Source organism: Procambarus clarkii, chromosome 9, assembly GCF_040958095.1.
Source record: "Procambarus clarkii isolate CNS0578487 chromosome 9, FALCON_Pclarkii_2.0, whole genome shotgun sequence".
Taxonomy (NCBI): domain Eukaryota; kingdom Metazoa; phylum Arthropoda; class Malacostraca; order Decapoda; family Cambaridae; genus Procambarus; species Procambarus clarkii.
This window is the reverse complement of record NC_091158.1, coordinates 29,006,327-29,031,050: the sequence shown is the minus strand read 5'-3', so window position 1 is coordinate 29,031,050 and position 24,724 is coordinate 29,006,327. Positions and strand designations below refer to the sequence as shown.

Genomic DNA, 24,724 nt, shown 5'->3' with positions numbered 1-24,724 from the left:
AGCATCGTCCAATATTTGGGTCATCCGATGTTTCACGACTCCCAGACTTTGCTGCTAGCTTCACACGATAAGGGAAATTGTGTTCGATCGGCTATAGAAGTTTTAGTGGTATTTATGGCATATTTACTTATCACAGAATAGCCCGGCCGTTACGCAGCAGATCTTAAACATCCAGATTAAGTTTAGGTCTAGTAGGCAGTTAATCTATCAATTTGAGATTAGCTAAGGAAATATTAACACTGAAGTTATATTGTATGTTGTACAATGTAACAGCAGAGTGGAGAGAAGTAACCGGGAGCCAGCCGCCTCAACTGGGGTCTCGACACCCCAGCCACGAGACGAGAATTTGTATTGCCTCTCGAACAGTTCCCCTGACGTTACATATGCAAACCTACGCGGCAGCTAAGCCCTCATACCATATTCATTAATAACTGTAGTTAGTCTACTAACCTTTTATGAAATATTTTTTACCATGATTTACTAACTTTCAAATTCAAATTCAAATTCAAATTCAAATGTTTATTCAGGAAAGTACATACATACAAGGGATGATAAAAATATCGATGAATTTATAAATAGAGCTAGTACATACAATGCCTAAAGCCACTATTACGCAAAGCTTCATGATTATATAATCTTATAAGGTGGATTTAGCAATATTAAACAACCTCCCAAAATTAAATAAGTGTTAACACCTAGCAGGAATATAATCTATCACAGAGTCAACATCTACAGTCCACTTAGTAATAACTAATCTTAATATAACAAACACCTGCTGGGAAATTCACACATGGCCATGACAGAGCTGGGAGTACTGACACTGTGAGCCACATAGCCATGACAGAGCTGGGAGTACTGACACTGTGAGCCACATAGCCATGACAGAGCTGGGAGTACTGACACTGTGAGCCACATAGCCATGACAGAGCTGGGAGTACTGACACTGTGAGCCACATAGCCATGACAGAGCTGGGAGTACTGACACTGTGAGCCACATAGCCATGACAGAGCTAGGAGTACTGACCCTGTGAACCACATGACCATGGCAAAGCTAGGAGTACTGACCCTGTGAACCACATGACCATGACAGAGCTGGGAGTACTGACCCTGTGAACCACATGACCATGGCAAAGCTAGGAGTACTGACCCTGTGAACCACATGACCATGGCAAAGCTAGGAGTACTGACCCTGTGAACCACATGACCATGACAGAGCTGGGAGTACTGACCCTGTGAACCACATGACCATGACAGAGCTAGGAGTACTGACCCTGTGAACCACATGACCATGGCAAAGCTGGGAGTAATAACCATGTTAGAGACCTGGAGATATCAGAGCTGGTATTACTGACCCTATGACTCACTGGACCATGACAGAGCTGGGAGTATTGACCGTGTGAACCACCTGGCCATGACAGAGCTGGGAGTACTGACCCTGTTAGCCAAATGGCAATGATAAAGCTGGGAATACTGACCATGTGAGCCACCTGGTCAAGACAGACTTGGGAGTATTGACCGTGTGAACCACCTGGCCATGACAGAGCTGGAAGAACTGACCCTGTTAGCCAAATAGCAATGATAAAGCTGGGAATACTGACCATGTGAGCCACCTGGTCAAGACAGACTTGGGAGTATTGACCGTGTGAACCACCTGGCCATGACAGAGCTGGGAGTACTGACCATGTTAGCCACCTGCGCATTATTAAAGCTCGATGTACTGACCTTGTGAGTCACCTGAATATATTAAGAGTTGGGAGTATTGACCTTGATAGAGCTGGGAGAACTGACCTTGAGAGCCACCTGGGCAATGTTAGAGCTGGGAGTATTGACGCCCCAGGTGTCGGGAGACTCGGGATGGTCCAGCCTCAGGTTATACACGCGCCACCTGTCCACACCTGTAATGATATGCGCCACCATCACACACTGATATGCGCCACCATCACACTGAGATATGCGCCACCATCACACATTGATATGCGCCACCATCACACTGAGATATGCGCCACCATCACACTGAGATACGCGCCACCATCACACTGAGATATGCGCCACCATCACATACTGAGATATGCGCCACCATCACACTGAGATATGCGCCACCATCACACATTGATATGCGCCACCATCACACTGAGATATGCGCCACCATCACACACTGAGATATGCGCCACCATCACACATTGATATGCGCCACCATCACACACTGATATGCGCCACCATCACACTGAGATATGCGCCACCATCATACACTGAGATATGCGCCACCATCATACACTGATATGCGCCACCATCACACACTGAGATATGCGCCACCATCATACACTGAGATATGTGCCACCATCACACACTGAGATATGCGCCACCATCACACACTGATATGCGCCACCATCATACACTGAGATATGCGCCACCATCATACACTGAGATATGTGCCACCATCACACACTGAGATATGCGCCACCATCACACACTGATATGCGCCACCATCACACTGAGATATGCGCCACCGTCACACACTGAGATATGCGCCACCATCACACACTGATATGCGCCACCATCACACTGAGATATGCGCCACCATCACACACTGATATGCGCCACCATCACACTGAGATATGCGCCACCATCACATACTGAGATATGCGCCACCATCACACTGAGATATGCGCCACCATCACACACTGAGATATGCGCCACCATCACACACTGAGATATGCGCCACCATCACACACTGAGATATGCGCCACCATCACACACTGATATGCGCCACCATCACACTGAGATATGCGCCACCATCACATACTGAGATATGCGCCACCATCACACACTGAGATATACGCCACCATCATACACTGAGATATGCGCCACCAACATACACTGATATGTGCCACCATCATACACTGAGATATGCGCCACCATCATACACTGAGATATGCGCCACCATCACACACTGAGATATGCGCCACCATCATACACTGAGATATGCGCCACCATCACACACTGATATGCGCCACCATCACACTGAGATATGCGCCACCATCACATACTGAGATATGCGCCACCATCATACACTGAGATATGCGCCACCATCACACACTGAGATATGCGCCACCATCACACACTGAGATATGCGCCACCATCATACACTGAGATATGCGCCACCATCACACACTGATATGCGCCACCATCACACTGAGATATGCGCCACCATCACATACTGAGATATGCGCCACCATCATACACTGGGATATGCGCCACCATCATACACTGAGATATGCGCCACCATCACACACTGAGATATGCGCCACCATCATACACTGAGATATGCGCCACCATCACACACTGATATGCGCCACCATCACACTGAGATATGCGCCACCATCACATACTGAGATATGCGCCACCATCACATACTGAGATATGCGCCACCATCACACACTGAGATATGCGCCACCGTCACACACTGAGATATGCGCCACCGTCACACACTGAGATATGCGCCACCGTCACACACTGAGATATGCGCCACCATCACACACTGAGATATGCGCCACCGTCACACACTGAGATATGCGCCACCATCACACACTGAGATATGCGCCACCGTCACACACTGAGATATGCGCCACCATCACACACTGAGATATGCGCCACCGTCACACACTGAGATATGCACCACCATCACACACTGATATGCGCCACCATCACACACTGATATGCGCCACCGTCACACACTGAGATATGCGCCACCGTCACACACTGATATGCGCCACCGTCACACACTGAGATATGCGCCACCGTCACACACTGAGATATGCGCTACCGTCACACACTGAGATATGCGCCACCGTCACACACTGAGATATGCACCACCATCACACACTGATATGCGCCACCGTCACACACTGAGATATGCGCCACCGTCACACACTGAGATATGCGCCACCGTCACACACTGAGATGTGCGCCACCGTCACACACACACACAGATATGGCAATGTTATATACAACTCCTTACGGATGAAAGACGCCAAACTCTAAACATTCAATGAAGATGAAATTTCATGTAGTATAAAACACAAATTATCTGAACATCATATTTGAAATAATAATATTCAAGAGCAGCAATGCTATCATGATTGTCAAGGTGTCAGGCATAATATCTGAGCATCACAGGTACTGAGGACACAGGGGGTACCCACCATCCATATACTACCAGGAGGACACAGGGGTACCCACCATCCACACACTACCAGGAGGACACAGGGGGTACCCACCAACCCCACTCTGCCAGGAGGACACAGGGGGTACCCACCATCCACACACTACCAGGAGGACACAGGGGTACCCACCAACCCCACTCTGCCAGGAGGACACAGGGGGTACCCACCATCCACACACTACCAGGAGGACACAGGGGTACCCACCAACCCCACTCTGCCAGGAGGACACAGGGGGTACCCACCATCCACACACTACCAGGAGGACACAGGGGTACCCACCATCCACACACTACCAGGAGGACACAGGGGTACCCACCAACCCCACACTACCAGGAGGAAACAGGGGGTACCCACCATCCACACACTACCAGGAGGACACAGGGGGTACCCACCATCCACACACTACCAGGAGGACACAGGGGGTACCCACCATCCACACACTACCAGGAGGACACAGGGGGTACCCACCATCCACACACTACCAGGAGGACACAGGGGGTACCCACCATCCACACACTACCAGGAGGACACAAGGGGTACCCACCATCCACACACTACCAGGAGGACACAGGGGGTACCCACCATCCACACACTACCAGGAGGACACAGGGGGTACCCACCAACCCCACACTGGCAGGAGGACACAGGGGGTACCCACCAACCCCACACTGGCAGGAGGACACAGGGGGTACCCACCATCCACACACTACCAGGAGGACACAGGGGGTACCCACCAACCACACACTACCAGGAGGACACAGGGGGTACCCACCATCCACACACTACCAGGAGGACACAGGGGGTACCCACCATCCACACACTACCAGGAGGACACAAGGGGTACCCACCATCCACACACTACCAGGAGGACACAGGGGGTACCCACCAACCCCACACTACCAGGAGGACACAGGGGGTACCCACCAACCCCACACTGGCAGGAGGACACAGGGGGTACCCACCAACCCCACACTGGCAGGAGGACACAGGGGGTACCCACCATCCACACACTACCAGGAGGACACAGGGGGTACCCACCAACCACACACTACCAGGAGGACACAGGGGGTACCCACCAACCCCACACTGGCAGGAGGACACAGGGGGTACCCACCATCCACACACTACCAGGAGGACACAGGGGGTACCCACCAACCCCACACTACCAGGAGGACACAGGGGGTACCCACCAACCACACACTACCAGGAGGACACAGGGGGTACCCACCAACCCCACACTGGCAGGAGGAAACAGGGGGTAGCCACTGTTACGAACCTTACCTCCTGTGGAGGTTAGTTTCTATTATAAAATGGTGGACTCAGTGGAGAGTGTTTATTAGAATAAATCCACAGCTGAGATCATATTATACCAGTAATACTCCGCCCATTAAAGTAGTACCTTCTCAGCTGGAGATCATCAGAAATAATGTGAAATGGAATAGCCTAACTATGTAAGGAAAAAATGGACTCCATCAAAAAGTATGCATGGGGAATATAGTAAATAAAATCCATAATGAGTTTGATTGTGTATGTAAAGAATAGAGTATTAAGGGGCGATGATGCAAGAGAGGTGGACGCCATCTTGACTGGAGGGGGAGGTGTATCGCTGCCGACCGATCCTGCTATTTGAGGGTTTTTCTCCGGCCGTACAGTCAGATAAGCCTATCCTTGTGTATAACCAGGGTTGCAAGATAGGGTAGAGTAGTATTACAGATTTTGGAGAGGTTTTAGAGGAGTCCAGGTTTCCTAGAGGCTTAAATATGTGTGTCATTGGATGATAGCGGTGGTGGCTGGGTGCACGGTACCAGGTATGGGACGGTGAGCCGTGGGGTGGTCAGAGCCACTTGAGGTGTGTCATTGGATGATAGCGGTGGTGGCTGGGTGCACGGTACCAGGTATGGGACGGTGAGCCGTGGGGTGGTCAGAGCCACTTGAGGTGTGTCATTGGATGATAGCGGTGGTGGCTGGGTGCACGGTACCAGGTATGGGACGGTGAGCCGTGGGGTGGTCAGAGCCACTTGAGGTTATAAGACTAATACATAGTGATTTTATGTTGTGAAGAAATCGCCTTGTTGAATGTATTCATGTCTGACTTATACGTATAAATTTGTGACTTTGTACTAGGCTGTTTTCCTTGCTCCATGTTTTACCCCTAGACAACATTTTAATGTCCATCACCACCAAATTCTTTACAGGTCTCTATGACAACAAAATCGTATCACTACTGATAACAAAAAATAAGACACAGGCCGTGATAGCCACCAATCACACACTGACAGGAGGGCACGGGGGATACCCACCAACCACACACTAACAGGAGGCCACACTGGGTACCCACCAACCACACACTAACAGGAGGCCACACTGGGTACCCACCAACCACACACTGACAGGAGGCTACGGGGGGAGGGTACCCACCAACCACACACTGACAGGAGGCCATGGGGGTACCAACCAACCACACACTGGTAACAAGGGATTACCTCCCAACTCTAGAAACTATTGAAGGTGAGGTTTGTGTAACTTTATCTCACCTCCCTATGAATGTCTCGTAAGTCAGGTATAATCCCAAGTCTCTACTCAACTTACGGGGGCCAACTGTTACATGTGGTTTGGTGCCCCTGGTTGTAGAAGCTGTGGTTTTCAGGGGCCATGCTTTGAAGGTGCTCCTGTCAGAGAGTTCTGTTGTGATGCGGGATACCTGCTTGATGAGGTTCTGGGAGTTGTTCTACTCCCCAAGCCCGGCCTTAGGCCGGCTCGACTTGTGCAGGCTCGGATTGTGGGGGTGATAGTTCGGACGACCGGCAGCCTGTCTCCCAGCGCTCGAGGCAGGTTCCGAGCGTGTGTGCCTTTGGGTGGAGGGGGGGAGTATGATGCTCCGGGGTCTCCCGCCATGGTTGAAGGTGCTGTGGGGTGCTATGTGCTGTCTCCTGTGTTGCCCCCTGCGCCTCCTGCTGTTGGCTCCGCACAGTGGGAGGTTGCCCCTGATGATCGGTACTTCACTATGGTAGTGAGGAAGGATGTGTGCTGGGGGCCTCGGCTCCTGTGCCTGGTGACGGGAGGCCCCTGGCATGCCTGCATCCTCTGCAGGTCCCTCCTGGTGCGAAGCCCAGTGAGGAGCCCAGTGTGCAAGCCCAGTGAGAAGCCCAGTGTGAAATCCAGTGCGAATCTCAGAGCAAAACTTCCCTAGTGCGAACCCCTCTCTGCGGTCACGGCCTCCGGGGACGTGGTCTGTGGGACTCAGTCGTTGGAACTCACTTTGGATGACCGGGTGCTTCTGATCCCATTGTGCTCTTCTACTTTTTGGGTGCCGCGGGCAAAGGGATTTATTTATGGGGGGCCGGATTTGATGCCTCGGCCTTGTGCGTCTCCTGGTCGACAGGTGCCTGATGACGTCATGCTGATTTGGGAGGCTTACTGCTTGCACTTTCTGGCGCAGGAGTTCCTGGATAAATATGAATAGTACTTGTGCTTGATTTGTGTACTCCCTGTAATTTTGTATTTGTTGCCTTGACTACTATATGTATGTCTTGTATCCATGATTTTGGCTTGCCCGTTCGGGTGTTGTGTTTTGTTTCCTATGCTCCACATGAAGCTTTATGTTATGTTTCCTGTGTTGTGTTCTTGTGCTGTTGGGTGTGTGTGTGTGCTTTCTGGTGTCTGTGTTTGTGTGTGTTTTGTGTTTCTTTTGCCGGTTCCTCCATGTTCTGGGGAGTTTTTTTCATGCGTGTATGGGGTGTGGTTGAAGCATTATTTCCTTGTTCATGTGCGTTCCAGCATTTGTTCTTGTTTGTATGTGAGGGGGCCATTTCATTATATTCTTCCCGATTACTGTGTGTTCCGGTCATGAATTACTGTCGGTACTGGCTGTTTGCCCATTACATGTGGCCTTTCTGGCTGGATTTATCCCTCATATATTATAGTATTCTTTTACCGTGATTTCTTTGCCGCGGGCTAGTTCTGTATATATATATATATATATATATATATATATATATATATATATATATATATATATATATATATATATATATATATATATATATATATAAATATATATATATATATATATATATATATATATATATATATTAGTATATTTTGGTAGCAGTCTTTCCTGTAGACATATATTATTAAATATGACCGAAAAAGTAAGATTAATAATTCTAACACGAATTTTCTCAATCTTTCGTACATTACGCTTCACTGTTGGAGGTAAATCAAAAATCACTTCTCCAAAATTCATTTTTATTTCTAGTCTGACGCGACACGGGCGCGTTTCGTAAAACTTATTACATTTTCAAAGACTTCACAAATACACAACTGATTAGAACTTACGTATCTCTGAGTTTATATCTACATTTGAGTGAGGTGGGAAGGGTGATGTGGCATTAGAACAAGATGGGATATTAATAGGGTATTAAAAGTATCAACACAAGACAGAACAGAAACAATGGGAATTGAATAGGAGTGTTTGTAGAAAGCCTATTGGTCCATATTTCTTGATGCTTCTATATTGGAGTGGAGTCTTGAGGTGGGTAGAATATAGTTGTGCAATAATTGGCTGTTGATTGCTGGTGTTGACTTCTTGATGTGTAGTGCCTCGCAAACGTCAAGCCGCCTGCTATCGCTGTATCTATCGATGATTTCTGTGTTGTTTACTAGGATTTCTCTGGCGATGGTTTGGTTATGGGAAGAGATTATATGTTCCTTAATGGAGCCCTGTTGCTTATGCATCGTTAAACGCCTAGAAAGAGATGTTGTTGTCTTGCCTATATACTGGGTTTTTTGGAGCTTACAGTCCCCAAGTGGGCATTTGAAGGCATAGACGACGTTAGTCTCTTTTAAAGCGTTCTGTTTTGTGTCTGGAGAGTTTCTCATGAGTAAGCTGGCCGTTTTTCTGGTTTTATAGTAAATCGTCAGTTGTATCCTGATTTTTGTCTGTAGGGATAACGTTTCTATTAACAATATCTTTCAGGACCCTTTCCTCCGTTTTATGAGCTGTGGAAAAGAAGTTCCTGTAAAATAGTCTAATAGGGGGTATAGGTGTTGTGTTAGTTGTCTCTTCAGAGGTTGCATGGCTTTTCACTTTCCTTCTTATGATGTCTTCGATGAAACCATTGGAGAAGCCGTTATTGACTAGGACCTGCCTTACCCTACAGAGTTCTTCGTCGACTTGCTTCCATTCTGAGCTGTGGCTGAGAGCACGGTCGACGTATGCGTTAACAACACTCCTCTTGTACCTGTCAGGGCAGTCGCTGTTGGCATTTAGGCACATTCCTATGTTTGTTTCCTTAGTGTAGACTGCAGTGTGGAAACCTCCGCCCTTTTCCATGACTGTTACATCTAGAAAAGGCAGCTTCCCATCCTTTTCCGTCTCGTAAGTGAAACGCAGCACGGAACTCTGCTCAAATGCCTCCTTCAGCTCCTGCAGATGTCTGACATCAGGTACCTGTGTAAAAATGTCGTCAACATACCTGCAGTATATGGCCGGTTTCAAGTTCATGTCGACTAAGACTTTTTGCTCGATGGTACCCATGTAGAAGTTTGCAAACAGGACACCTAGGGGAGAACCCATGGCGACCCCATCTACTTGCTTATACATGTGCCCATCCGGGCTCAAGAAGGGTGCCTCTTTAGTACAAGCTTGGAGTAGCTTCCTCAGAATACTTTCTGGCATGTCAAGAGGAGTACAGGCTGGATCACGATACACTCTGTCGGCTATCATTCCGATTGTCTCGTCCACAGGTACGTTGGTAAACAGCAATTCTACGTCCAACGAGGCTCTTATCCCTGTGGCCCGTGTGCCCCGCAGTAAGTCCACAAATTCCTTTGGAGACTTCAGGCTGAAGGCGCAAGGAACATAAGGAGTCAGCAGGCCGTTGAGTCGCTTCGCCAGTCTGTACGTGGGTGTGGGTATCTGGCTAATGATTGGCCGAAGTGGGTTTCCAGGCTTGTGCGTCTTGACATTTCCATACGCATATCCAGGTTTATATTCCCCAATGATCTTTGGCAGGTGGAGTCCGGATTTCTTGGCGTTCACAGTTTCGATCAGTTTGTTGACCTTTGCTTTTAATTCGGCTGTAGTGTCCTTCGTTACCCTTTGGAACTTAGTTTGGTCAGAGAGTATGATGTTCATTTTCGCCAGATATTCGTCTTTTTTAAGAATGACATATATTGGCGACTTGTCACCTCTCCTGACAACTATCTCCTTGTTCTCAAGAAGGCTTTTAGCTGCCGCTTTAAGCTCGGGGGACAGTATGGTGCTTCTGTAGTTGCCTCGATTCTTTCCTCCTTCTGCAATAAGTTCTGCTTGTAAGGTATCTTTGGTAGTGACCTTCTTTTGTGTCTCGAGGTCGAATATGTCGTCCAACAGAATTTCCAACTCTACTTTCCGGGCCATTTCACTCGGTCTGGACATAACATGACAGTTTATGCCCAGATTTAGGAGAGTGACTTGGTCCTCAGTGAGGTTAATTCCTGCTCATAATTTTCGCTCATTACTTATATTTGTTTGTTATAAATAATATGTTAGGTTAGGTTAGGTTAGGAAGGTTTGATCGGGTTTATGAATAACAGAAAATATAAGTAATGAGCGAAAATACGAGCTATTGTAGCTGAATATCAACTCTGATGAAGCATAGAGTATAGGTGAGGTATTAAGCCTGATTAAGAGTTCACACTTATGTGTGAACCTCCTGGGATCCGCATTTAGCGCGCCTCGCGCCACATTAGGGATGATGACGTCAGAAACGAAGGCTTTATTTCAAAACATGAGAGGCTTGCTTTTCATTGAAGTCACCATGCCTGGCAGGGGACTGTTAGTTTATACAGCAATGTTGGATTAGTACTGAAATTGCATTGAAGTCTCCATGCCTGGCAGGGTACTGTTAGTTTATACAGTAATATTGGATTAGTACTGAAATCGCATTGAAGTCACTACGCCTGGCAGGGGACTGTTTTCATACAAATGAAAGATAGTAAGTTTTCATTTTTATTTTGCCCTATGCTCAATAAACAATTTCTGAAGAAAGATTGACAAAGCTTAAATTACATTCTCTAGAAAGGCAAAGAAATAGAGGTGACATGATAGAGCTGTGAATGATAGTAAAGGGGAATATTAATGACCCATTATACGTATCAACATGAAACAGAACAGGAATGAATTGGATAACTTATATATTTAGGAAAACGACCTGGGTGAATATAGGTAACAGGGGAAGAACTCGAAAAATACACAAATAACTTCTTGCAGTGGTGCTCGCCTTTTGTTTCATGCAATGACCGATGGTTGGAAGTAAATAGGAAATTTAAAATAGTCTAGGGTTGATGGTATTTTACATTAGGTTTCAGGGTTACTGTTTTTTGCCCTATGCATAATAAACGATCCTTCAAGAAAGATTGTCATAGCTCAAATTACATTCTCTAGAACGACGACGAAGAAGAAGAAATAGGGGTGACATGATAGAGGTGTGACTGAATGGTCATACTAAAGGGGAATATTTATAACCTATTATACGTATCAACATGAAACAGAATAGGAATGAATTGGATAAGTTTTATATTTAGGAAAAAGACCTGGGTAAATACAGGCAGCAGGGGACGAACTTGAAAATACACACAACACTTCTTGCAGTGCTGAAGTTATGTTCTTCCCTCACATACATGATCCCCTTTGATAAATGTAATGGGTGATGGTTGGAAGTAAATATGAAATTAAAAATAGACTAGGGATGATGGTATTTTATATTAGGTTTCAAGGACACTGTTGTATCGCAAAACACACGACTCATAGACCGGCTTTTTAATCCCCTCGAACATGCCGGTGCAGGAACGCTGAGCGGTTAGCTGGTGACGTCATTAACCATTAGCAATGTCTGTGCAGGGTCACTAAGCCAACGAAATTTGGGGATGCCAGGGACCGGCTTTTTAATCCCTAGGCAAGTTGAATAGAGAAAACCCAGGGCGCGTAGACAGTGCCCGGAAAAACCAAAACGCACGGGGGTAGGCGTACTGGAATCAGGGGGTGCGGAGACCGGGCCCGGAAAAAACCAAAACGCACGGGCGTAGGCGTACTGGAATCAGGGGGTGTGGAGACCGGGCCCGGAAAAAACCAAAACGCACGGTCGTAGGCGTACTGGAATCAGGGGGTGCGGAGACCGGGCCCGGAAAAAACCAAAACGCACGGTCGTAGGCGTACTGGAATCAGGGGGTGCGGAGACCGGGCCCGGAAAAAACCAAAACGCACGGTCGTAGGCGTCAATCCCACTACTGTTGTTGACGTCGACCTCGTTCTGGCAGCTCCTGCGACGTTGCTGGAACCATGCGTATTGGCATTTGCCTCTCTATTGGATAATTTCAGCAACGTGGAGAGGGGGGACCTGCTGCATGGGTAACAGCTTCTCCTCCATATCTACCTACCCAGGCTTTGCGCCCTGGAGAGGACACTCCAGCTTCGCCTCACAGCGTCGAACCAACACGGGAAGCGACAGTCTACCGGTTTTAAGTCTTCTGCTCGATTGGCGAAGAGTGTGACGCCAGGGGTTGCTTCCGACGGTGGGAGGGGTCATCGCGCCCCACTGGGCAACTACCGCCCGCCTCAAGCTGGGCAAACCCCAGCCAATAAGGTGTTGCCTCGCCACGGTCCGTTAACCTCACTGGGTGCGTGGGGTTTAGGGTGAAAACTGACAAGCGGCCCGACAACTTTGCACCAAGCAATACCAAACCAAAGAAGAAAATATCAACTGCCCTAAAGCTGGGTACATGGAACGTCAGGACACTGACACCAGGTTTCTCTGACGACCTGCAAGAAATTAATGACGCCCGAAAAACAGCAATCATCGATAGGGAGCTGAGCAAGCTGCAGATGGATATTGTTGCTCTCCAAGAGACCAGGCTCCCAGGATCAGGATCTGTGAGAGAGAGGACCTTCTCTTTCTTCTGGCAAGGAAAACCTCCAGATGAGACCAGAGAACATGGTGTGGGATTTGCCGTCAGGAATGCACTGTTGGGACACATTATGCCACCGATGGGGGAAACCGAACGAATTCTGTCTCTGCAACTGTACTCCCAAACAGGACCAGTCAATGTAATTAGTGCATATGCACCAACCCTGACTTCTCCAGCAGAGGCAAAGGAAAAATTCTACGATGACCTCAACAGAGTCATAGCGAGAATCCCTGTAAAGGAGCCACTGTTCATCCTCGGCGACTTCAACGCCAGAGTGGGTGCCGAGCACAACATTTGGCCCACTTGCCTGGGTCAATTCGGCATAGGAAGGATGAATGAGAACGGGCAACGTCTGCTAGAACTCTGCTGCCTTCATGGTCTTTGTGTCACCAACACGTTCTTCGGCACAAAGCCTCAACACCGAGTATCTTGGAGACACCCCAGATCCAAGCACTGGCACCAGCTTGACCTGATTCTTACCAGGCGTGCAAGTCTACCCAGCGTCAAGATTACGCGTAGCTACCAGAGTGCTGTCTGTGACACCGACCACTCCCTGGTATGTAGCAGGGTCAAGATGCAACCAAAGAAGATTCATCACTCGAAAAAGGCGGGCAGACCTCGCATCGACACCACCAAGACCCGCAACCAGGACAAGGTGGAAGATTTTGCACACGTGCTCGAGGAAGCTCTTCCTGGCCCAGCTGGGGTCACTGCCTGTAAAAGATGGGAGCACTTCAGAGACGCTGTGTTCAACGCTGCCATTTCCACCTTTGGCAAGAAGACCAGCAGGTCGTCAGACTGGTTCGAGGCTCACTCGGAAGAGATGACACCTGTAATCGAAGAGAAGAGAAACGCCTTGGCAGCCTACAAAGCCTGCCCAAGTCGGCGCAACTTACAGATCCTTCGGGCCGTCCGCTGCAAAGTGCAGCAGAGCGCCAGGCGATGTGCCAACAACTATTGGCTCCAGCTCTGCTCCCAGATACAGACTGCAGCGGATACAGGCAATGTAAGGGGAATGTATGACGGCATCAAGCAGGCCCTTGGCCCAATCCAGAGGAAGACCGCTCCTCTGAAATCTGCCACTGGCGAGGTGATTCAGGACCAGACACTGCAGCTGAAGCGCTGGGTCGAGCACTACTCTGAGCTATACGCCAGGGACAATGTGGTCACCGAAGATGCCCTGAGCGCCATTGAGTGTCTGCCTGTGTTAATGGAGCTCGACAGTGAACCGACCCTGGAAGAACTCAGCGATGCCCTAGACTCCCTTGCTTCTGGTAAAGCTCCTGGCAAAGATGGCATTCCTGCTGAGACCTTGAAGTGCTGCAGAGGTAGCCTGCTCATGGAGCTGCACGAAATTCTCTGCCTCTGCTGGGAAGAAGGAGAGGTGCCACAGGACATGAGGGATGCCAACATCGTCACACTGTATAAGAATAAAGGTGACAGGGGCGACTGCAACAACTACCGTGGAATCTCCCTCCTCAGTATTGTCGGAAAGCTGTTTGCTCGAGTCGCATTGAAGAGGCTCCAAGTACTTGCAGAGAGAGTTTATCCAGAATCACAATGTGGATTCAGAGCTGGCAGGTCCACCATCGACATGGTCTTTTCCCTCAGACAACTGCAGGAGAAATGCAGGGAACAGAAGCAGCCACTCTTTGTAGCCTTCATAGACCTGACGAAGGCCTTCGACCTCGTCAGCAGGGATGGCCTGTTCAAGATCCTCCCCAAGATCGGATGCCCACCCAGGCTCCTCAGCATCATCAGATCTTTCCATGAGAACATGAGGGGCACCGTGGTCTTTGATGGCCTAACATCAGGCGCCTTTGACATCCGAAGTGGAGTAAAGCAGGGCTGCGTACTGGCTCCAACCCTATTCGGGATTTTCTTCGCAGTTATGCTGCGGCACGCCTTCGGATCTGTCACGGAAGGCATTTACCTCCGGACCAGGTCGGATGGGAAGCTCTTTAACCTCGCCAGGCTGAGAGCCAAGACAAAGGTTCGGCTGAGGTGTCTGCGCGACTTTCTCTTTGCCGACGACGCAGCAGTCACTGCCCACTCAGCTGAAGACCTCCAACGGCTCATAACCCGCTTCAGCGAGGCCTCTCAGGCTTTCGGACTCACCATCAGTCTGAAGAAAACACAAATCATGGGACAAGGAGTGGACTCCCCACCTGACATCGGCATCTCTGATTCCAAACTGGAAGTTGTTCACGACTTCGTGTACCTGGGCTCCACAATCTCTGACTCCCTCTCTCTTGATACGGAGCTAAACAAACGCATCGGTAAGGCATCTACTACCATGTCCAAACTGACAAAGAGAGTGTGGGCCAACAATAGGCTGACTGAGTATACTAAGATTCAGGTTTACAGATCCTGTGTCCTGAGCACTCTCCTTTATGGCAGTGAGTCTTGGACACTCCGTGCCCGTCAGGAAAGACAGCTGAATGCCTACCACATGCGCTGCCTTAGACACATCTTGGACATCACCTGGCAGGACAAGGTGACAAACAACAACGTCTTGGGGAGAGCAAGAATCACCAGCATGTACACAATGCTGAAACAGAGACGAATGCGCTGGCTCGGGCACGTTGTGCGAATGGGCGACGGCAGGATCCCCAAGGATCTCCTGTATGGAGAGCTGAGGCAGGGAAAGCGTCCAGTAGGCAAGCCCCAGCTACGGTACAAAGACGTATGCAAAAGGGACCTGAAAGCCATGGACGTCGATCTTGCTATATGGGAGACACTGGCTGCAGACCGTTCAGCCTGGAGGCAGTCTGTTCAACGAGGTCTCTCCAAGTTCGAGGAGTCACTTGCCAAGGAATCGGAGGCAAAGAGACAGAGAAGGAAAGCCGGTAACCAGGAAGACAGACCAGAATCGGACTTCGTTTGTGCTCGGTGTGGGATGGACTGCCACTCTCGGATTGGCCTCATCAGTCACACCAGACGCTGCACCAGGATTGACAACTAGGGCGCAACTCCATAGTCTCCCGAGACTGAAGGATGCCTACTACTACTACTATATATATATATATATATTTTTTACCTAGAAGGGGTACCACCTCTGGTGCAAGTGTAGGGACCCATAGCCTCGGAGAAGAAAATAGAGTACTCAGAGAAGACCGTATGGATCCTCACTGAACACTTTGATATTTTCTTCTCCTACCACCCCTATTCTTTTAAGTGTATATATTTATCTAACTTTATTTGAAAATGTCATTACACAAATATATATATATATATATATATATATATATATATATATATATATATATATATATATATATATATATATATATATATATATTGTATAGTAGGCCTTGCATAGTAGGCTGAGAAGTGCGTTCTGGCTACTAGGTACGACATATACATATATATATATATATATATAAGAGATCCATAACCTTTAGGCATTTGTCTTGTATGTTTTGTAACCTTTAAATACACAATAAAGGAAAAAAAAAAAAGGGAAGGGGGTGGTAGGAGAAAAGCACACAGAAACTGTATTGGAGGGGACCCACATTCCCTCCAATGCGTTATGTGTGGTTTCCTCCGAGGCTATGGGTCCCCCTTCTTCCAGCCAGAGGTGGTACTCCCTTCCCTATATATATATATATATATATATATATATATATATATATATATATATATATATATATATATATATATATATATATATATATATATATATGTGTCGTACCTAGTAGCCAGAACGCACTTCTCAGCCTACTATTCAAGGCCCGATTTGCCTAATAAGCCAAGTTTTCATGAATTAATATATTTTCTCTAATTTTTTTCTTATGAAATTATGAAGCTACCCATTTCATTATGTATGAGGTCAATTTTTTTTATTGGAGTTAAAATTAATGTAGATATATGACCGAACCTAACCAACTCTACCTAACCTAACCTAACTTATCTTTATTGGTTAGGTTAGGTAGCCGAAAAAGTTAGGTTAGGTTAGGTTAGGTAGGTTAGGTAGTCGAAAAACAATTAATTCATGAAAAGTTGGCTTATTAGGCAAATTGGGCCTTGCATAGTAGGCATAGAAGTGCGTTCTGGGTACTAGGTACGACATATATATATATATATACATATACATATACATATATATATATATATATATATATATATATATATATATATATATATATATATATATATATATATATATATATGTCGTACCTAGTAGCCAGAACGCACTTCTCAGCCTACTATGCAAGGCCCGATTTGCCTAATAAGCCAAGTTTTCATGAATTAATTGTTTTTCGACTACCTAACCTACCTAACCTAACCTAGCCTAACTTTTTTGGCTACCAAACCAAACCTAACCTATAAAGATAGGTTAGGTTAGGTTAGGTAGGGTTGGTTAGGTTCGGTCATATATCTACGTTAATTTTAACTGCAATAAAAAAAATTGACCTCATACATAATGAAATGGGTAGCTTTATCATTTCATAAGAAAAAAATTAGAAAAAATATATTAATTCAGGAAAACTTGGCTTATTAGGCAAATCGGGCCTTGCATAGTAGGCCAAAAAGTGAGTTCTGGCTACTAGGTACGACATATATATATATATATATATATATATATATATATATATATATATATATATATATATATATATATATATATATATATATATATATATATGCGAATATATATATATATATATGCGAACAAGCCTGAATGGTCCCCAGGACTATGTGCGAATGAAAACTCACACCCCAGAAGTGACTCGAACCCATACTCCCAGGAGCAACGCAACTGGTAACTACAGGGCGCCTTAATCCACTTGACCATCACGGCCGTCAAAAGGAAGTGATAGCCGAGGCTATTTGAGCCACTTCCCCGACGGCAACTCGGATGGTAATCTTGGGCATAGCATTTCACGAAATCACCTTATTCTTTGGGGCACACGTGAGGCACACAAATGCGAACAAGCCTGAATGGTCCCCATGACTATATGCGAATGAAAACTCACACCCCAGAAGTGACTCGAACCCATACTCCCAGGAGCAACGCAACTGGTAACTACAGGGCGCCTTAATCCACTTGACCATCACGGCCGTCAAAAGGAAGTGATAGCCGAGGCTATTTGAGCCACTTCCCCGACGGCAACTCGGATGGTAATCTTGGGCATAGCATTTCACCAAATCACCTCATTCTTTGGGGCACACGTGAGGAACACAAATGCGAACAAGCCTGAATGGTCCCCAGGACTATATGCGAATGAAAACTCACACCCCAGAAGTGACTCGAACCCATACTCCCAAGAGCAACGCAACTGATAACTACAGGGCGCCTTAATCCACTTGACCATCACGGCCGTCAAAAGGAAGTGAGAGCCGAGGCTATTTGAGCCACTTCCCCGACAGCAACTCGGATGGTAATCTTGGGCATAGCATTTCACCAAATCACCTCATTCTTTGGGGCACACGTGAGGAACACAAATGCGAACAAGCCTGAATGGTCCCCAGGACTATATGCGTATGAAAACTCACACCCCAGAAGTGACTCGAACCCATACTCCCAGGAGCAACGCAACTGATGACTACAGGGCGCCTTAATCCACTTGACCATCACGGCCGTCAAAAGGAAGTGATAGCCGAGGCTATTTGTGCCACTTCCCCGATGGCAACTCGGATGGTAATCTTGGGCATAGCATTTCACCAAACGTGGAAGGGTGGCAGACAGTTGGCATGGGACTATACTTGTGTATCCACCCTGGCAACCACATACATCAACATCAAACAGGTGACTGTCATATGGTGACTACTACACACACAAAGGTGACTGTGGTATCGTGACCACTACTACACACTGGTGGCTGTGGTATGGTGACCACTACTACACACACACAATGGTGACTGTCGTATGGTGACCACTACTACACACTGGTGGCTGTGGTATGGTGACCACTACTCCACACACAGGTGACTGTGGAATGGTGACCACTACTACACAATGGTGGCTGTGGTATGGTGACCACTACTACACTCACACAGGTGACTGGTATGGTGACCACTACTACACACTGGTGGCTGTGGTATGGTGACCACTACTACACACACAGGTGACTGTGGTATGGTGACCACTACACACACAAAGGTTACTGTGATATGGTGACCACTACTCCACACACAGGTGACTGTGGAATGGTGACCACTACTACACAATGGTGGCTGTGGTATGGTGACCACTACTACACTCACACAGGTGACTGGTATGGTGACCACTACTACACAATGGTGGCTGTGGTATGGTGACCACTACTACACACACACAATGGTGACTGTCGTATAATGACCACTACTACACACTGGTGGCTGTGGTATGGTGACCACTACTACACACACAGGTGACTGTGGTATGGTGACCACTACACACACAAAGGTTACTGTGGTATGGTGACCACTACACACACAAAGGTTACTGTGGTATGGTGACCACTACACACACACAGGTGACTGTGGTTTGGTGACCACTACTACACACTGGTGGCTGTGGTACAGTGACCACTACTACACACACACAATGGTGACCTTCGTATGGTGACCACTACTACACACTGGTGACAGTGGTATGGTGACCACTACTAGACACACAGGTAACTGTGGTATAGTGACCACTACTACACACACAGGTGGCTGTGGTATGGTGACCACTACTAGACACACAGGTGACTGTGGTATGGTGACCACTACTACACACACAGGTGACCTATGGTATGGTGACCACTACTACACACACAGGTGACTATCGAATGGTGACCACTACTACTCACACAGGTGGCTGTAGTATGGTGACCACTTCTAGACACACAGGTGACTGTAGTATGGTGACCACTACTACACACACAGGTGACTGTGGTATGGTGACCACTACTACACACACAGGCGACTGTGGTTTGGTGACCACTACTACACACTGGTGGCTGTGGTACAGTGACCACTACTACACACACACAATGGTGACCTTCGTATGGTGACCACTACTACACACAGGTGACAGTGGTATGGTGACCACTACTAGACACACAGGTAACTGTGGTATAGTGAACACTACAACACACACAGGTGGCTGTGGTATGGTGACCACTACTAGACACACAGGTGACTGTGGTATGGTGACCACTACTACACACACAGGTGACTATGGTATGGTGACCACTACTACACAATGGTGGCTGTGGTATGGTGACCACTACTACACACACACAGGTGACTGTGGTATGGTGACCACTACTACTCACACAGGTGGCTATGGTATGGTGACCACTACTACACACTCGTGGCTGTGGTATGGTGACCACTACTACACACAAACAGGTGACTGTGGTATGGTGACCACTATTACACAATGGTGGCTGTGGTATGGTGACCACTACTACACACACACAGGTGACTGTGGTATGGTGACCACTACTACACACACAGGTGACTGTCGTATGGTGACCACTACTACACACACAGGTGGCTGTGGTATTGTGACCATTACTCCACACACAGGTGACTGTGGAATGGTGACCACTACTACACAATGGTGGCTGTGGTATGGTGACCACTACTACACTCACACAGGTGACTGGTATGGTGACCACTACTACACAATGGTGGCTGTGGTATGGTGACCACTACTATACACATAGGTGACTGTGGTATGGTGACCACTACTACACACACAGGTGGCTGTGGTATGGTGACCACTACTACACACACAGGTGGCTGTGGTATGGTGACCACTATTACACACAGGTGACTGTGGTATGGTGACCACTACTACACACAGGTGACTGTCGTATGGTGACCACTACTACACACACAGGTGGCTGTGATATGGTGACCACTACTACACACACAGGTGACTGTGGTATGGTGACCACTTCTAGACACACAGGTGACTGTGGTATAGTGACCACTACTACACACTGGTGGCTGTGGTAAGGTGACCACTACTACACACACTGTTGATTGTGGTATAGTGACCACTTCTAAACACACAGGTGGCTGTGGTATGGTGACCACTACTACACACACTGGTGATTGTGGTAAGGTGACTACTTCTAGACACACAGGTGGTTGTCGTATGGTGACCACTACTATACACAGGTGACTGTGGTATGGTGACCATTACTACACACACAGGTGACTGTAGTATGGTGACCACTACTAGACACACAGGTGACTGTGGTATCGTGACCATTACTACACACACAGGTGACTGTCGTATGGTGACCACTACTACACACACAGGTGGCTGTGGTATGGTGACCACTACAACACTCAGGTGACTGTGGTATGGTGACCATTACTACACACACAGGTTACTGTAGTATGGTGACCACTACTAGACACACAGGTGGCTGTTGTATGGTGACCACTACTACACACACAGGTGACTGTGGTATGGTGACCACTACACTCACAAAGGTTACTGTGGTATGGTGACCAATACAAACACACGGGTGACTGTGGTTTGGTGACCACTACTACACAAATACAATGGTGACTGTCGTATGGTGACTACTACTACACACCGGTGACAGTGGTATGGTGACCACTACTAGACACACAGGTAACTGTGGTATGGTGACCACTACTACACACACAGGTGGCTGTGGTATGGTGACCACTTCTAGACACACAGGTGGCTGTGGTATGGTGACCACTACTACATACACAGGTGACTATGGTATGGTGACCACTACTACACAATGGTGGCTATGGTATGGTGACCACTACTACACACACACAGGTGACTGTGGTATGGTGACCACTACTACTCACACAGGCGGCTGCGGTATGGTGACCACAACTACACACTCGTGGCTGTGGTATGGTGACCACTACTACACACACACACAGGTGACTGTGGTATGTTGACCACTACTTCACATTGTTGGCTGTGGTATTGTGACCACTACTACACACAGGTGACTGTGGTATGGTGACCACTAAAACACACTGGTGACGGTGGTATGGTGACCACTACTACACACTGGTGGCAGTGGTTATGTTGACCACTACTACACACACAGGTGACTGTGGTATGGTGACCACTACACACACACAGGTAACTGTGGAATGGTGATCACTACTACACACACAGGTGACTGTCGTATGGTGACCACTATTACACACACAGGTGACTTTCGTATGGTGAACACTACTACACACACATAGGTGACTGTGGTATGGTGACCACTACTACACACACAGGTGGCTGTGGTATGGTGAACACTACTACTCACACAGGTGACTGTGGTATGGTAACCAATACTACACACACAGGTGACTGTAGTATGGTGACCACTACTACACACACAGGTGACTGTGGTATGGTAACTACTTCTAGACACACAGGTGATTGTGGTATGGTGACCACTACTACACACACAGGTGGTTGTGGTATGGTGACCACTACTACACACACAGGTGACTGTGATATAGTGACCACTACTACACGCTGGTGGCTGTGATATGGTGACCACTACTACACACACTGGTGATTGTGGTAAGGTGACCACTTCTAGACACACAGGTGACTGTGGTATGTTGACCACTACTAGACACAGGTGACTGTGGTATGGTGACCACTACTATACACACAGGTGACTGTGGTATGGTGACCACAACAACACACAGGTGGCTGTGGTATGTTGACCACTACTAGACACAGGTGACTGTGGTATGGTAACCACTACTACACACACAGGTGACTGTAGTATGGTGACCACTACTAGACACACAGGTGACTGTGGTATGGTGACCAATACTATACACACAGGTGACTCTGGTATGGTGACCACAACTACACACTGGTGGCTGTGGTATGGTGACCACCACTAGACACACAGGTGGCTTTGGTATGGTGACCACTACTAGACACACAGGTGACTGTGGTATGGTGATCACTACTAGACACACAGGTGACTGTGGTATGGTGACCACTTCTAGACACACAGGTGAATGTGGTATGGTGACCACTACTACACACACAGATGGCTGTGGTATGGTGACCACTACTACACACACAGGTGACTGTAGTATGGTAACCACTACTACACACATAGGTGACTGTAGTATGGTGACCACTATTAGACACACAGGTGATTGGTATGGTGACCACTACTACACACACAGGTGACTGTGGTATGGTGACCACTACTATACACACAGGTGACTGTGGTATGGTGACCACTACTCACTACTAGACACATAGGTGACTGTGGTATGGTGACTACTACTACACAAACAGGTGACTGTGGTATGGTGACCACTTCTAGACACACAGGTGACTGTGGTATAGTGACCACTTCTAAACACACAGGTGGCTGTGGTATGGTGACCACTACTACACACACTGGTGATTGTGGTAAGGTGACTACTTCTAGACACACAGGTGGTTGTCGTATGGTGACCACTACTATACACAGGTGACTGTGGTATGGTGACCATTACTACACACACAGGTTACTGTAGTATGGTGACCACTACTAGACACACAGGTGACTGTCGTATGGTGACCACTACTGCACACACAGGTGGCTGTGGTATGGTGACCATTACTACACACACAGGTGACTGTAGTATGGTGTCCACTACTAGACACACAGGTGACTGTCGTATGGTGACCACTACTACACACACAGGTGGCTGTGGTATGGTGACCACTACAACACACAGGTGACTGTGGTATGGTGACCATTACTTCACACACAGGTGACTGTAGTATGGTGACCAGTACTAGACACACAGGTGACTGTGGTATGGTGACCATTACTACACACACAGGTGACTGTAGTATGGTGACCACTACTAGACACACAGGTGACTGTCGTACGGTGACCACTACTACACACACAGGTGGCTGTGGTATGGTGACCACTACAACACACAGGTGACTGTGGTATGGTGACCGTTACTTCACACACAGGTGACTGTCGTACGGTGACCACTACTAGACACACAGGTGACTGTGGTATGGTGACCATTACTACACACACAGGTGACTGTAGTATGGTGACCACTACTAGACACACAGGTGACTGTGGTATGGTGACCACTACTACACACACAGGTGACTGTGGTATGGTGACCACTACACTCACAAAGGTTACTGTGGTATGGTGACCAATACAAACACACACAGGTGGCTGTGGTATGGTGACCACTACAACACACAGGTGACTGTGGTATGGTGACCACTACACTCACAAAGGTTACTGTGGTATGGTGACCAATACAAACACAGGTGGCTGTGGTATGGTGACCACTACAACACACAGGTGACTGTGGTATGGTGACCATTACTTCACACACAGGTGACTGTAGTATGGTGACCACTACTAGACACACAGGTGACTGTGGTATGGTGACCATTACTACACACACAGGTGACTGTAGTATGGTGACCACTACTAGACACACAGGTGACTGTCGTACGGTGACCACTACTACACACACAGGTGGCTGTGGTATGGTGACCACTACAACACAATGGTGACTGTGGTATGGTGACCATTACTTCACACACAGGTGACGGTAGTATGGTG

At 47.6% G+C, this 24,724-nt stretch overlaps 1 protein-coding gene across 1 annotated transcript in view; it reads right to left on the bottom strand.

Annotated features, from left to right (window-relative positions):
- The window catches only part of LOC123766095 (uncharacterized), a 902,969-nt gene that overhangs the window by 69,131 nt on the left and 809,114 nt on the right, over window positions 1-24,724 (bottom strand). The window contains exon 57 of the mRNA XM_069321294.1: window positions 1,789-1,895. Within this exon, the coding sequence (XP_069177395.1) occupies window positions 1,789-1,895 (107 nt within the window). The remainder of the gene's footprint in view (window positions 1-1,788; window positions 1,896-24,724) is intronic.